Source organism: Echeneis naucrates, chromosome 7 (genome assembly GCF_900963305.1).
Source record: "Echeneis naucrates chromosome 7, fEcheNa1.1, whole genome shotgun sequence".
Lineage (NCBI taxonomy): Eukaryota > Metazoa > Chordata > Actinopteri > Carangiformes > Echeneidae > Echeneis > Echeneis naucrates.
In genome coordinates this window covers 609,459-626,179 of record NC_042517.1, presented here as the reverse complement: position 1 = coordinate 626,179, position 16,721 = coordinate 609,459, and the positions used below count along the sequence as shown (strand labels likewise).

Below are 16,721 nucleotides of genomic sequence, written 5' to 3'. Positions count from 1 at the left end.
ATAAATCTGTACCTGAGCCTGTCAAAGCTGCAACACGCCTGCAGACACAAACCACTTCGATAAAAAAAAGGAGCCGATGTTTCCGCTGAGTTCATTTAAGCTGTCAGGACTGTGATTGTGGCTGGATGAGCTCGCAGTGGGAGCCGGAGAGCAGTTGCTCTCAGGACGGAGGTGAAGTACTGCAGGATCTTCACCCCACTGACACCTCCTGTTAGTGCCTCAGTCACCGTCTCCTCTTCAGTTTGCAGTGATGCCATCACCACATCTCATCTCTACCGTCCGCCCGACTCTGCACGCCGGGATAAGAGCTGATGTGTGGCCAATCAGATTATTTGCCTGCTGGCTTTGTTGTGATTGCATACATTTTCTGGTGATTTGCTCAGATTAGAAGCTGGGAAACTTCATTTGACCAATCAGAGCCGAGGAGAGGAGATTGAGGTTTTCATTGGGAAGATTCAGGCAGATCCTGATCAGCAGCTCAGGTGGAAACATGAGCAGGATGGAAAACAGACTGAGTCCAGCATCAGTTAGGGTGTTCAGGCCAAAGTGAGTCAGCACCAATCAAATCAGGTCCTTGTTTACTGACGGAGGGAGTCGAACAGGAAAAACCACCAGAGAATTAAACACGCCTCAAATTAGAGTCAGAGCATAGTTATACCAATATACAGATCCTGGTCCAGATCCTGACTCAGCGTCTGATCCAGATCCTGACTCAGCGTCTGGTCCAGATCCTGACTCAGCTCCTGGTCCACATCCTGACTCAGCTCCTGGTCCAGATCCTGACTCAGCTCCCGGTCCAGATCCTGACTCAGCGTCTGGTCCAGATCCTGACTCAGCGTCTGGTCCAGATCCTGACTCAGCTCCTGGTCCAGATCCTGACTCAGCGTCTGGTCCAGATCCTGACTCAGCGTCTGGTCCAGATCCTGACTCAGCTCCCGGTCCAGATCCTGACTCAGCGTCTGGTCCAGATCCTGACTCAGCGTCTGGTCCAGATCCTGACTCAGCTCCTGGTCCAGATCCTGACTCAGATCCTGGTCCACATCCTGACTCAGCGTCTGGTCCAGATCCTGACTCAGATCCTGGTCCAGATCCTGACTCAGCTCCTGGTCCAGATCCTGACTCAGCTCCCGGTCCAGATCCTGACTCAGCGTCTAGTCCAGATCCTGACTCAGCTCCCGGTCCAGATCCTGACTCAGCTCCCGGTCCAGATCCTGCATCAGCGTCTGGTCCAGATCCTGACTCAGCTCCCGGTCCAGATCCTGACTCAGCTCCCGGTCCAGATCCTGACTCAGATCCTGGTCCACATCCTGACTCAGCGTCTGGTCCAGATCCTGACTCAGATCCTGGTCCAGATCCTGACTCAGCTCCTGGTCCAGATCCTGACTCAGCTCCCGGTCCAGATCCTGACTCAGCTCCCGGTCCAGATCCTGCATCAGCGTCTGGTCCAGATCCTGACTCAGCTCCCGGTCCAGATCCTGACTCAGCTCCCGGTCCAGATCCTGACTCAGCGTCTGGTCCAGATCCTGACTCAGCTCCTGGTCCAGATCTTGTCTCAGCTCCTGGTCCAGATCCTGACTCAGATCCTGGTCCAGATCCTGACTCAGCGTCTGATCCAGATCCTGACTCAGCTCCCGGTCCAGATCCTGACTCAGCGTCTGGTCCACATCCTGACTCAGCGTCTGGTCCAGATCCTGACTCAGCTCCTGGTCCAGATCCTGACTCAGATCCTGGTCCACATCCTGACTCAGCGTCTGGTCCAGATCCTGACTCAGATCCTGGTCCAGATCCTGACTCAGCTCCCGGTCCAGATCCTGACTCAGCTCCTGGTCCAGATCCTGACTCAGATCCTGGTCCAGATCCTGACTCAGATCCTGGTCCAGATCTTGACTCAGCTCCTGGTCCAGATCTTGTCTCGGTTCCTGGTCCAGATCCTGACTCAGATCCTGGTCCAGATCTTGTCTCAGTTCCATGTTTGACTGTCCACCTGACAGCAGAAATGGGGGGGACACACACGAAGTGTAGTTGTTGGGAGTAGCAGCTCCAGCCCCCGGGGTTCGGGGCCATTTGGTGCGTGTTTGGACAACGAGTCGCTCAAAACATGCACACACAGCAACACATCAATGCAGGAACACAAACACTTTTCACACACACACACACACACACACTCTCTCTCTCTCACTTTGGTTAAACAAGGCCTGGATAAACTGTGTCTCACTGACACACATTTCCCAGAGTCCCCGGTGTGTCCTAATGTGGAGCGTGGTGAGCCTCCGGCAGTGGATCAAGGAGGTTGTTGGTTCCTATCCGGGCTGGTCTGTCTCAGACATGTCAGGCAGGCTAACTGTCCCATCTGCTGACAGTGTTTATGCTAAGCTAAGCTAACGGACTGCTGGCTGTTGGTCACAGAGGAAGTAGGTGACCTGTTGGTACCTGCTCCATCAGCTGGAGTCTGCTGTGGTTTCACCTTTGACCTCTATCCTATGGCTTCCTAAAGGTCACATGACAAATCCAACTCTGATGAAGAACGGAGGACAGTTGAATTCTCAGGAGGAATCTATAAAGTCACCTTGAGTTTGGAATATTTTATCACTGATGTCTGTTCAAGGTCCGGAAGGAGTCAACACACCTGAGAACAACACAGGCACACACTCACACAGGTGTTGTCCTGAGCTGTGATGTAATTACTGAGCTCAGTTAATCACAGAACATTATTCATTACAACAGAGTGACACACTGACAACGACAGGTGTGTGTGTGTCTGTGTGTGTGCTCCCATGTGGTGCCATTTTGTGAGCTTTATAAACAGTCTGTATCTCTGTCGCACTGGAGGCTACGGTGGCCCACACAGGACACAGGACCCAAATAAAAAGCCAAAGGCACATTATTATTCAACAGGCAGTTACAGGTAGAAGCAGTTTAATGTGAATGTAACCCCCCCCAACCAGGAACCTGAGGTGGTCTGAGTTTGAACCAGTCAGTGAGTCATCTGTCCTTCCCAGTCCCCCATCGTGTGCTGGTGTCAGACGGCGAGCTGATCTCGTGTCCCCTGGTGTTGCTGCCTGTTCTGTCACACTTCCTGTTTGTCATGGCTGCTCTTTACAGCTGGTGGAGTCACAGTTGATTCAGTGAGTCAGCCGATGTCGCTGTTGATCATTTCCTGCTGAAAGTCAATCAAAAACGAGCTCTAACGACCACAAAATAAATAATAACTGATTATTATTATGAAATGATATCTGGCTGCTGAGGGTTAGATTAAAGGCCCACGTTTTAACCTCTCTCGTCTTATTTCGAAAAAATATAAACACACACATCATAGGTGACGTTTATTTCAGCTGATGTCACCGTCTGTTGGGTAGATGATCTGGTTTGAGTGAGTTCACAGTGAGAGACAGAGACTGAAGGTCCAGGTTCCTGGCCACTCTGGTCTTCAGGTCTGGAGACCAGACCAGACCTACATGTCTGGATCAGGTTTTGTTTCAGCTGTTCTTCAGATCCTCTCAGGTCATTTTCAGGTCTACAGAGATGCCTGAGTCTGTCCTGGGTGGCACGGGGGTGCAGTGTTTGGAATTGTTGGCTCACTGTAGGAACTTTCTGCGTTTGAACCCCAGACTCCAAAAACATGAAGGTTGAAGGCTTATTGACTCAAAACAGTTTGTCTCTGTGGACTGGAGAAATGTCCAGGTGGACCCAGTGGACAGTGTCAAAGAGCTAAAGTATCATGATGAGTCAGGTAATGAAACGTTGACCTGGATCCAGTCCTGGTCTCTGGTCTCTGGTAAAGATGATGGATGTAAATCTGAGCCACCATCACCTCTCCCCTCATTTCTGTGACATCTCAGGATGAAGCTGGGACAATCTACAACACGTGTGGAATGATCTGATTAGCCAAATGCCATCTATTTCCTCTCTCTCTCCGCTGTCCTGTCAGAAAACAAGAAGAAAGCAAAGTTAAAAACTGTTGTGGCTCCTGCTGTTACTACTGAGTCAGCACTTTAAAATATGAGGTTGGACTCAGACCTGGTTGGTTCCGGTGAGCCGCCGCCTGCCAGACCTCTGCCGTAATATAAATCAAACTCACCTCACCTCAGTTCAACCCTGAAGCTGGCTCAGTGAGGAAGGAAGGAAAGGAAGGGCACAAAAGGAAAGAACAGAGTTGAGTGGCAGATGAATTTGAGAAAAGGATAAACTGTGAGGAACATGAAGAGAAAAGATGAAATGAAGTAAAATATTATCTTTATGGTTTATATAAAAATCTGATCAAGTTCTTATTGGAAACTTCTTATGATGGAGTTTGTTTTACTGTGGAAAGAAATGAGGAAAAGAGGATGTCAAAAAAAGGGAGGAGGTGTGAGGAGGCAAAGGAGGAGACAGAGGGGAGATATGAAGGAGGAAGAGGAAGTACCTTCCTCGGTTTTAGTGCAGAGCTTCACTGGGTTTTATAAGCAGCCACTTCTGTGTGTGTGTGAGCGGGCGAGTTTAGGGATATAAACGACACATCGTCCCAGAATAACGTCTTCAGCTTCATCTTCACCACACACACACACTCAGTCACATGAGGGTGACTCATGACTAACAACGGTGTGTGTGTGTGTGTGTTACTGTGTGGGGTGTACAGTGTGTTGTGTGCAAATGGCAAAGCATTAGTGTGTGTGTTTGTGTGTATTTCTTTTCCTCCTCTTTCATTCAGTTTGGTCTTTTTTGCTCACCCTTTCTCCTCGTCTTCGGCCTGATCCTGTTTGTTTCAGTACGAAAGGAAACACATTATTGACTCAGTGACTTTTAGCAGGTGGTTAACGCCCCCTTGCTCTCCCTCTCTCTCTCTCTCTCAGTGTGGAGGGCGACCCTCAGTGTCCGGAGGCGATCACCTTTCCAGATTTGTCCTTTGGCCATCCGCCTCCCTTCCATCGCTATAGCAACAGCCCCCTGTCCAGCCCCTGTGACCCCTACAGCTCCACCTCCTCCAGCGGGCCCCTGGGAGCCTCCCATACACACACCCAGGTAACATGGACGACAGGTGTGTGACAGGAAGTACCACACGAGGTCGTTCAAACTGACTTTATTACTATAAGAATGATGTCATTTTTAAATGCTAACAGTTTACCTGAGCTAAACCAACAAAGTAACACACACCTGTGTATTGTTAGCATGTTAGAGCTAACAGCACACAGTAAATATACCAGACCTGGCTGGCAGCAGGTTCACCTGGTCTACAACACGTGGGCCTTTTGAGCTGAGCTCCTGGTCTGGCTGCAGAGGAGGACCCCGGTTCAGGTGGTCTAACTTCATGTTCCGTCTCTCATTGGAGGCAGGAGCATTGCTCTTAGTCTGGCTCCGCCCCTCAGGGTTTTTGAGACTGGACCACATCAGGTTGGATATCCATATGACATGAGGGCATATTGAGATCCCACAGGAGGAACTGGGGAGTGTTGGAGGAGAGGGGGTGGTCTGGAGCCAGCGCGACCCGGAGAACAGGAGGAAGATGAATCCTCCTAACTCTGCCGAAGCAGGAAGGCCAATGACAAAGCCTCTGTGAGCCGTCAGCGAGGCAGCAGGCCAGCCCGTGTCTGTTTGGAGGTCAGAGTAGAGGTCGTCGGCGAGCCAACAGTCACTCAGTCAGAAACTGCTGCTGACACACTGCCAACGTTTCACGACTGCTGGGTGTGTCTGAATGAATAAAAATGATAAAGTCCTCCATCTGCCCTGACTTCCTGTCTCCCCCCACCTTCAGGGCAGCTCTCCCATCTCGCCCGCCAGCCCGGCGAGCCTCGCCTGGGCTCAGCGCAGCAGACACCAGCCAGCCAGCCTGGCGCTCCGCAAGCAAGAGGAGGAGGAGAGCAAACGTTGCAAGGCTCTCTCTGACAGCTATGAGCTCTCTACAGACCTCCAGGACAAGAAGGTAACACAACAAAGCACACACTATTGTTTCTCTCACACACACACACACACACACAGTTGTGTATTTTTATATTGACACTTTTCTTTATTGTGAATGTTTAACTTTATTTTCAAATACATTTTCCACCATTTTTAGTGTTTAAAACAAACTTCACTTGATAGAAACACATACGAGGCCATAGATCAGATTGTGATGTGCTGCCTGTGTCCTTCCTGCTCTCTGACAGGTGGAGATGCTGGAGAGGAAGTACGGTGGCCAGTTTGTGTCCCGGCGGGCGGCAAGGACGATCCAGACGGCGTTCAGGCAGTACCGCATGAACAAGAACTTTGAGAGGCTTCGCAGCTCGGCGTCGGAGAGCAGGATGACCCGACGCATCATCCTGTCCAACATGAGGATGCAGGTGCACACCAACGCACACACAAACTGACAACACATACTGTTTATAAACACACAACACAATAAAGGAAGACATGCCGACTCTGATCTCGTTTGTGTGTTCTTTTGGTGGGTCCAGTACTCATTTGATGAGCGTCAGCCGCAGGGTCAGGGGTCAGCAGGTCAGCAGGGGTCAGAGGACGCAGGAGACATGGACGACTCCTTCTCTAAACAGGTAGAACCTTTTGTCACTTCCTCAGCTTTTAACCAAGCTGCCATCAACTCAAACCTGTTGATGCACTGATGGAAGCAGTGACAGGCAAATCACATGAACCTGAAAGTCCATGTTTTTTATTAAAGGTCCATATTTCAGGTTAAAGTCAGTGTAGTTTCCATCTCTTCTCTTTGGGGCTCAGGTCAGTCAGCCAATCAGGAGAGATGATCTGCTCCTCTTCTCTGATTGGCTGACTGTTGTTTGAGTTGTTTGAAATCCAGTCAACTAAATCCTTGAAAGTGGATAGTGGGTCAAGGTGGGAGGGGCTTAGTGGCGTAGCTGCTTTGTTGTGACATCACAATGTCCCAGAAGTCCTGACAGCTGGTTCTAAGGTTCAGGTTCTGAATCCAGACTGTGAGGGTTTCTCTGGACGGAGACCTCAGAAACCTTCACTGGGTTAATACAGAACCTGGACCTGGTTTAGAATCAGAGACCAGATGGAGGTCTTTAAAAGCAATAATCATTGTCAAATGCACTTGGCAGCCATGATGAACAAACACCAAACATCAGGAGCAGCTGACTCACTGGTCCAGAGACGAGATGAGTCATCACAGACAATCTGAAGACGACGGTCTCAAACTGCGTTTGTCTTGTGTTTGTTTACGTCGTCTCTGTGGACCACAGGTGAAGTCCTTGGCCGACTCGATGGACGACTCCCTCACCTGCCAGTCCGGCCGTGAAGACTCACAGGAAGCCGGAGGAGAGGGAGAGGAAGACGACGAGGAGGACGAGGAGGAGGGAGATGAAGAGGAGGAGGAGGAAGAGGAGGAAGGGGAGGAAGACGAGGAGGAAGATGAAGACGAAGATTACAGACAGTGTGCATGGCGGAACACAACCGCATCCTCCCGACGCCCCGCGGGCCGGGTGGGGGGAGTGGTCGGAGGGAGAGGAGGCGCCGCCATGCACGAGGATAGCACCACCACCTCCTTTAGTGACGTCACGCTCTACATGGATGAAGGCTGTCTCCCCTCCTCGCCTCTGTCCCGCCCACCGTCATCGCCACTCTCTCGTCCTGCCTCCAGCTCCGACACAGAGTACTGGGGGGGAGGGGGAGGTGCAGGGGGGAGGGAGGACAGTAGGGAGACGGAGGGAGGCAGCAACGCCAGCCGAAGGAGCAGCACCCCCTGTACCGAGTGCCGAGGGGAGTACAGGGGCAGGGGGGGAGGAGGGGGAGGAGGACACCTCCCCGTCCTGACCATCGAACCACCCAGTGACAGCTCAGTGGACATGAGTGACAGGTCAGAACAGCCAATCACAGTAAACACATACAGTGCCATTAGAGGACATTTTAGACTGTTTGCTGTATTTTCTCTGTTTCTTTAACCTTCCTGTTCACCTTCAGGTCAGAGCGCGGCTCCATCGGACGCCTGGTTTACGAACAGGAGCCGTCAGGGGTGGAGCGTGGAGGGGAGAGGGAGAGGAGGGGAGGAGGGGTGGAGGGAGAGACGGGAGAGGACGAGCGAGGAGGCGGGGGAGGAAGCAGCGAGGCTGACTCGCCGCAGGGAACCATCAAACACAAACCGAACGGCCGCTCGGTCGCCACGGCGCAGGGACAGACTCGCAGCCCCGCCAACGTCCCGCTGCCGATGCCCTCGGCCCGGACCCTGCCCTCTCACCCGCTGCCTCACCCTCTGCAGCACCCACATTCCCACCCCCACCCATCGCCCATCCCCCACCTCCCCACCATCCTCCACCACCACCCACAGTACAGCCAACCACACATCATGCATCTGCACCATGGCCACAGTAGCAGCCCCTACATCCAGCATGCGCACCACTTCGCCCAGCACCACTACCACCACCTGCACCACCAACACCACCACCTCCCCCATGGTTACCCAGAACCCCCCTCTTCCCCGCTGCCTTCCCCCCTACCACCCCTCACACCTCTCTCACCCCTGCCGCCACCCCTGACACCCTCGCTGCTGTCTTCCTCCTCGTCCTCAGCACTCCAGAGCATGGAGGCGCAGCAGCAGCACCTGGCCCACCACCCCCACTTGCACCACCACCACCTGCTCTGCTCGGACGGAGACAACGAGAGTGTCAACTCTACAACCACCAACTCCAACGACGACACCACGGTCAACAACTGCAGCTCCGGCTCCTCGTCGAGGGACAGCCTGCGGGAGCCGATGGGAGGGGCCACGCTGGGGAAGCAGACCTATCAGAGGGAGAGCCGCCACAGCTGGGACTCCCCCGCCTTCAACAACGATGTGGTGCAGCGGCGTCAGTACCGCATTGGACTCAACCTGTTCAACAAGTAGGTGGAGTCTGCTCATGTTCTCTCATGAAGCGACTCGAATTATGTTTGATGGCAAAACATCATGTTAATAATTATTTTTAATGTCACTTCTCTGTTTTAAATCCATAAAATATCCTCTTCTATGTAACATCTTAGAACGAAAAAATGTTTTTAGATGAAGTCAAAGTGTGTGACTCCTCTGGAACAGGAAGCCGGAGAAGGGGATCCAGTACCTGATTGAGAGGGGCTTCGTGTCGGACACGCCGGTGGGCATTGCCAGATTCATCCTGGAGAGGAAAGGCTTGAGCCGGCAGATGATCGGAGAGTTCCTGGGCAGCCGGCAGCAGTTCAACAAGGATGTCCTGGAGTGAGTCACAGTCTGGATGTCTGTCCTCACAAAGACCACGTCCTCATTAGGACTGGGGTTCAACAGAGAGACAAAATGAGCACCGTCCTCTGAGACCGGAATCAAAGGGCTAATGGGAAATGTTGTCTTTTCTTTTGTGTAGACAACAAAAAAGTGAAGACACAAACTTCACTTTTTTGTTGTCTACACAGTTTTGTTGTAAGTTTTGTTTTTGTTTTTGTTTTTTTCATCCCTCTGATACTTTTACCAGACCTTGGTTGTCATGGTTACCTTCTCTCACTGTTATGTTGTGGTGACATTCAGGAAGGTTTGGTGGGTTAAAATAAGTATGTCCCCAATACTGGAGGATCTTTGTTGGTCATGGTTACAGTGACAACTAAGAGTTATGATCACCGGCCTCTCCTGATTGGCTCTTATCAGCATGGACGACCAGTAGAGAAACAACATGGAGGATTAAATCAAAGAGCCCTGACCTTGTTTAGCTAACGTTCTGCTTCCTGTGTGTGTCCTCAGCTGTGTGTTGGATGAGATGGATTTCTCTGGGATGGATCTGGACGATGCTCTCAGGAAGTTCCAGGCTCAGATTAAAGTCCAGGGTGAAGCTCAGCGGGTGGAGCGACTGGTGGAGGCTTTCAGGTAATAGACCACACCGCAGGTTTGTTGATGGTGTCTGAGACGGTTCCTTCACCTTCCCCCAACCACCCCTCTGTCTGCAGTCAGCGGTACTGTGTCTGTAACCCGGTGCTGATCCGACAGTTCCAGAATCCAGACACCATCTTCATCCTCGCCTTCGCCATCATCCTCCTCAACACGGACATGTACAGCCCCAATGTGAAGCCGGAGAGGAAGATGAAGCTGGAGGACTTCATCAAGAACCTGCGAGGTTAGGCAGTGAGCAGATGTGAAGGGGGGGATTATTTTTAATATACACCTTATTATTGTTATATGAGCAGCTGCTCATTATTCTAATTCTGAAACAATACATACAGTATGTAATATATATTATTATTATTGTTCTCAAGAGCACGACCACACACACACACACTGAGCTGTGCTTCTCAGAGCGTCTGTCCTGTCTGTCTGTCCCGTGTCTCCTGTCCATAAGGGGTGGATAACGGTCAGGACATCCCTCGGGACCTCCTGGTGGCCATTTATGGAAGGATCCAGAAGTGGGAGCTGAGGACCAACGATGACCATGTGTCCCAGGTCCAGGCGGTGGAGAGGATGGTGGTCGGCAAGAAGCCTGTAAGACTGTGACGCACAACAGACACACAAACCTGAAAGTCTGATTCAAACTTTATCGGTTTTTGTTCATTTTATCAAGGTCAACAGAAACATATGGAAACACATGAAAAGGCCCAAAATCTTAATGTTCTAATTCCTGTAAAAACACAGACAGAAGAAAATTTAGTTTCAGTTTATGATAGAGGCGCTTGTTTTTGTGTGTGTCTGTGTGTGTTACAGGTGCTGTCCCTGCCTCATCGCAGGCTGGTCTGTTGCTGTCAGCTGTTTGAGGTTCCAGATCCAAACCGAGCTCAGAGGAGCGGAGTCCACCAGAGAGAAGTCTTCCTGTTCAATGACCTGCTGATGGTAAACAGCACACTGTGTGTGTGGACAGATTGTACCAGCCGGTACAGGCCAGATCCACCTTCTCCTCCAAATCTGGTTTCCACTGGTTTAAAAGCCAAGATGGTTGATGGTCAGACTGCAGCTCGGACTGATGGGGGACATTTGTTCTGGTCTTTGTCCTGACAGCACCCCGGCGAGCTGCTGACCTTCAGTCTCAGTCTGGAGCAGGTTGCCTTCAGGGACCTCTGTATTTTCAGCCGCCTTCATTCTTCAGATTGAGCCCTTTAATAACTGTTGCTGCTTTCATGTGAGTCTCTGTTAAACCTGCAGCTGATGAAGGTGGATCTGACTTTAATTATTCTTATCCTGCCGGGGATAACTGTGACAACTCGAGAAAACCACTGAAGCTTTGTTGTTACACATTTCATCTTCCTTCTGTCTGCAGTGCTAAAGCCTCTGATCTGATCTGATCCCACCTTTCAGTCTAATGTTGGTTAGAATTGGCTCCAAATCTGATTCAGCAGTTTAGTTTTTTCTTTCTCCCTTCATCCTGTTTCCTTTGTCTTCCCTTTCTCTGTCTCTTCGCTCCTGTTTCCTCCTCAGGTGACGAAGATCTTCCAAAAGAAGAAGACTTCAGTTACATACAGTTTCAGACAATCGTTTCCTCTGGTGGACATGCAGGTCCACACCTTCCAGAACACCTGTACGTACTTTAATACTCTCCCTCTCTCTGTCTCTGTCTGTCTCACTCTCTCCCCCTCCCTCTCTCTCTCCCTCTCCCTCTCTCTCTCTGTCTCTCTGTCTCTCTGTCTCTGTCTCTCTCTGTCTCACTCTCTCTCCTCTCCCTCTCTCTCTCTGTCTCTCTGTCTCTCTCTGTCTCTCTCTGTCTCTCTCTCTCCCCCCTCCTCTCTCTCTCTGTCTCTCTCTCTCTCTCTGTCTCTGTCTGTCTCACTCTCTCCCCCTCCCTCTCTCTCTCCCCCTCCCTCTCTCTCTCTGTCTCTCTGTCTCTCTCTGTCTCTCTCTGTCTCTCTCTCTCCCCCTCCCTCTCTCTCTCTGTCTCTCTGTCTCTCTCTGTCTCTCTCTGTCTCTCTCTGTCTCTCTCTCCCCCTCCCTCTCTCTCTCTGTCTCTCTGTCTCTCTCTGTCTCTCTCTGTCTCTCTCTCTCCCCCTCCCTCTCTCTCTCTCCCTCTCTCTCTCTGTCTCTCTCTCTGTCTCTCTCTCCCCCTCCCTCTCTCTCTCTGTCTCTGTCTCTCTCTCTCTTTCTCTGTCTCTCCTGCCACACTCCTCCCTTCGTGTCCATCTGCTCTCTCCATCTGTCTCATTTGTCCTCTTTTTATTTATTTTTTTACTCTTTCTTTTCTTGCTCAGCTCTCTAATTTTACCCCACAGTGAGCAGATCCAACACAAAGAACACACACGCAAATACACACTGTGTTGGACACACATGTCCATCGTGTGTGGTGACCCTCAGAGGATTTCTCTGGTGGATGTTTGTGATTTTATTGAACCTGAACTGTGGTTCAGTAGAGTATGTTGCGGTTTGGCTCCTGCTGTTCAGGAGGTTGCAGGTGATGCAAACACGTGTCAGGAAGCTGCACAGTTGCCAATAAACACACTTCTTCCTGCATTACATGAGAATCGTGTGCAGCAGACGCTCCCATTTGAACAGGATTCCTGTTGTTGAATCCTGTCAGAGTTTAAAAGTTGTTGTCCTGGTGTTGTACATGAGATCACATCTCAAGTCCAGCAGATGTGAAACCGTCAGCCGACTTAGGACGGACGACTTCCCTGGGCAAACCTCACTTTCCTCTCAAGTATCAGCTATTCCTCTCTGCCTGCCAGGCTTTTTTTAAACGTTTCTGCATTCAGTCAGCGGAAGTGTAGTTAGTACAACACTGAAAACACCGGCTGTGTCTCAGAGACACACAAACACATCACAGGGTTTCCTAAATATGTCTGTCAATCTGAAAACAAGGCTGCTAAGCTGCATTCCTAAAAACATGACTCATCCGACAGACTCATTTTTCAGTAATAATGTTAACACAATCGTGTGCAGTTTGTGTGCATGTGTGGGTGTGTGTGTGTCTTCAGCAGAGATGAGTTGGCTCTGAGATCCCTGCAGCAGATTGGAGTTGGTGGTGTTTCAGATCAGCACCTGTTAACAGGAAAACTAAAGCTCCCAAATCACATCTCCTCTGTTTGCAACCAGACGACTGACAAAAAGCTAAACTCTGATTTTTAACTGCAACAGAGCGACATCATCGCTGTGGCGACAGCACCGATCTCCAAACACCCAACCAAACACATCCATCTTCTTCTTACCACAGTCTTCTTATCCCGGCCCCCCCCACAAGCGTCCGACACAACCCCTGGTGTCCTCTCACATCTTGTATCCTTGTATCCTCCCATGCTCCCTTGCATCCTTCTGCAGGCACCTTGTTTGTCCCTCCTGAATCATATTTATCCTCTGGACTCTGAACACAAATGCTCCTCCTGAAACTCTCCTTCTGTCTCAGTTAATTTGAAAAACATTTGTGTCATTATTGTCTCAATAGTTAAAATCCATCACATCAATAATATCGGCCTTGCAGGATGTTCATGGCATTCCCACAAAGCCGATGCAGCTGTGCATGTCGCACAGCACAACTTTGTGTTTCTGTTTCAGTGTCTGAGCTGTTGTGTTACCCCTGATGAGTCAGTAGTCAGAGTTATTTGTGGGACACAGTGACCTGAGCTGCAGGGATGGTTGGTTTGTCGTGCACACTCTTGGTTGTTGTTGTTGTGTTGTTGTTGCCTGGCAGACGGCGGTGATGACTATGACCAGGACAGATTGTCCCAAATGATTCATCAGCACAATCATACATCAACTGCTGGTGTGTGTGTCTGTGTGGGGGGTGTGTGGGTGAGTACAGTTTGTGTACTGTATTGTCTGTGGGTGGATACACCTTTATGTATCTGCGTGTGTGTCTTAGAACCTCAGACCTTGTGTGTCTGTGTGCGTGTGTGTGCGTTCTGGTCCCACCAACTCTCACGGATCCAGAAAAGTGTCAGAGCGAACACGAGTCGTTTCTCGTCCAGCGAGGGGTGAAACTCCAAAAAGGGGGAGTAAGTACACGTCACTTTCATCAGTGATCTCGCTGGTCGAGAAGGCGAACCTGCCACCTCCTGGTGAGTTCACATCAGGTGTGAGCTGCAAGGGATGATGGGAAATGGAGATGGATTCTTTTGTCTTACATGCTGATTATGCTCTCTGTGTGTCGTCTCCCAGACTACCCTCACGGTATCAGACTGACGTCGGCGAACCCTGGAGGAGAGAGGAAGGTTCTGATCGTCTTCACGGCTCCAAGCCAACAGGACCGAGCTCGCTTCACCTCCGACCTTCGGGAGAGCATCGCCGAGGTCCAGGACATGGAGAAGTACAGGGTGGAGTGTAAGTGGCGTTCCAGTAGTGTTGGTGGGCGGTGGCTGCGGAGGTCAAGGGTCAGGGCTCACTCGTCTCCCCATCTCCCCTGTAGCGGAGCTTGAGAAGCAGAAAGGTGTGATGCGTCCCGGTGTGTTGACGGGGGGCGGCCCTGGAGGCGGAGCAACGTCAGGGAGTGGAGCCAATGCCGGCGGCGGGTCGGTCAAGGGCGAGGTGGTGAACGGCACCCTGGGTAGGCCGAGCCTTGATGACACGTATGCCTCAGTGGACGGACTCAAACGCACGGCACTCAGCTCGTCGTTGAGAGATCTCTCAGAAACAGGTTGGTTTATATCGTTCTGCTTCCTGCAGAACCAGTGTTACAGTTTACAGTTACAGTTTACCACTGTAACCTGCGTTTGGTTACAACTCAGAAACTCCAAACAAACCGACAGCTGCTCGACAAACGCAGGTGAAACTAAAATGGTAAACTGGTGGACTGTGTGCTGTGTCTCCACCTGCTGGTCAAAGACTGACACCACAACAGGAAGTAACATCTGCTATGTTAGTTCAAGCCAAAAAAGGTCAAATACTTAAAAAAGTGTTTCTTTAATCTGTGTTAATCTTTCTGAATTATTTCAGAGGTTTATGTGTTCAGACAAAAGAGGAACAATCAGTTCCATCAGAACAATCTTTAATATGAATGGTAACTTCTGTTTGGTGTCTCAGAGAAACCAATAAAATAAAATGAAACAAAACTCATACTGGAAGAAGAAACTGTACGTCTTTAACCCTGCCTTGTTCTGATTGGGTAACAGGGAAGCGAGGTCGTAGGAACAGTGTGGGCTCATTGGACAGTACCATTGAAGTAAGTTTTGGGGGCAGGTCCAAGAGCATGCATCACGCTACAGCAGCACGTCTTCCGCCGCATGTTTGTGTGTCTGAGTGCTTGTGATATCTGTTCTGTATCCCGAGATCACTTTTCTTCTCTGTTTTGAAATAAACGGGTCGTTGTTTACATTCAGGTGTCCATGACAACAGAGGCCATGTTTGTCTGTGAGTCCTGGATGTTTTTATGGATTATCATTGAAACGACGATCCCCCTCCATCATAACCTCTGTGAGGTCATTTGGTCTGTTGCTCTCATGCATTATTCTTCACCGTGTTTGTCCTGAAGCCGGCCCGACCTGTGAAAATGGCTGACGTGTCACATGATCAGTTATGCAACAAACAGGAACAGGAACAAACGTGCAATTCGGTCTTCTCATCCTGCATTTTTTGCTTGCAGCTTAGTTTAGTGAACTAATGAGTTGTGTGGTTGGTTGTTTCATCCTTTTTCCTCTTTTTCTGTTACTCCCATCAGGGTTCCATTATTAGCAGCCCTCGGCCTCACCAGCAGCGCCCCCCGCCTGCTGGAGGTCTTTCCTACAGCCCCATGATGATCCCCTCGTCTCCAGCAGCTTACCGGCCACACCGCCCTACTCAGAGCCCCGGTACAGGGGTGGGGGGTGGGCCGGGGCTCTGTCACAACCAGGGAGGGGTCACCACCTCCCCACTCATGAGCGGGGGAGGGGCTGGGGGCGGAGGCGGGATGGCGGGTGGGGGAGGCCCGACTGGCGGCCTGCTGGGGAATTTCTTCGGCAGCCGCAGAGGCAAAGTTCCTGGTCCCCTGACGATGACATCGCCAACTCCTCAGGGTCCCCCGAGTCCCCTGATGATATCATCACCCCCCCACTACCCCGCCCCCGCACCTCCCATCCCCCACCCATCCTCCCCTTCCCCATGCCCCTCCCCATCGGCCAACCTCGGGCAGTCGGACTTGGGAGGAGTTGGCGGGGGAGGAGGTACGGGAGGGGGACCGTCCAAGCTCCAGGCTTTACACGCCCAGTATTGCCACGGCAACAGTGGAGGAGGCGGAGTCAGTGTTACTGGGCACCAGCCGCAGCAGACGCCGCCCCCGCCTTACCACCACCATCACCGCTACCACGCGCAGAGTGTCCCACAGCACCACGCCCTCTCGCACAGGTTCTCTGCCCCCCCGCGGCAGGGCCCGTCCGGCTGCGTTCCCTCTCATACCCAGCAGCTTCAGAGGCTACATGGCGCCGCCCAGCACCCCCGCTACAATATGGTGTCAGGCTTCACCACGCCACCCCCCCTGTCCCCTCACTCCCCCGTCACCCCTACTACCCCGCACGGACTCTACCACTCGCACCCCGCGGCAGGCCGGGCGGGTGGAGGCACCAAGCTCCCGTTAACCATCTCACACTCTCAGCCCCACCCCCACGCTCACACACACTCTCACAACCACGTCGTGCACACACACTCCCCACTCAGCCCCTCCCCCTCCGCCTCCCCCTCCACCCACTTCATCTTCGCCACCCCTCCGCCTCAGACACCGTCGGCTCGCCTTGTCTCCCAGACACCCCCGCAGCCCTACGCGCCTCAGTATCCGCCCCTGTCCTCCATCCCACCTCCCCCTCCACACTCCCCCTTACCTCCCCCTTCGACCGGCCCGCTCTCCCCGCACCCGGGGACCGGGGGAGGGCAAGGGGGCGGCCCCAAATCAAAACCTGTCAGCCGGATCAGCACAGTCGTGTGA

At 51.7% G+C, this 16,721-nt stretch overlaps 1 protein-coding gene across 1 annotated transcript in view; it reads left to right on the top strand.

Annotated features, from left to right (window-relative positions):
• LOC115046810 (IQ motif and SEC7 domain-containing protein 2-like) overlaps positions 1 to 16,721 on the top strand; it is a 37,820-nt gene extending 21,099 nt beyond the window's left edge. The window contains 19 exon segments of the mRNA XM_029507433.1: positions 4,830 to 4,998; positions 5,729 to 5,896; positions 6,123 to 6,506; positions 7,170 to 7,277; positions 7,362 to 7,783; positions 7,888 to 8,501; positions 8,577 to 8,805; positions 8,996 to 9,154; positions 9,668 to 9,790; positions 9,871 to 10,037; positions 10,260 to 10,399; positions 10,619 to 10,744; positions 11,327 to 11,426; positions 13,991 to 14,152; positions 14,238 to 14,305; positions 14,351 to 14,465; positions 14,941 to 14,990; positions 15,486 to 16,433; positions 16,542 to 16,721. Of these exon segments, the coding sequence (XP_029363293.1) occupies positions 4,830 to 4,998; positions 5,729 to 5,896; positions 6,123 to 6,506; positions 7,170 to 7,277; positions 7,362 to 7,783; positions 7,888 to 8,501; positions 8,577 to 8,805; positions 8,996 to 9,154; positions 9,668 to 9,790; positions 9,871 to 10,037; positions 10,260 to 10,399; positions 10,619 to 10,744; positions 11,327 to 11,426; positions 13,991 to 14,152; positions 14,238 to 14,305; positions 14,351 to 14,465; positions 14,941 to 14,990; positions 15,486 to 16,433; positions 16,542 to 16,721 (4,432 nt within the window).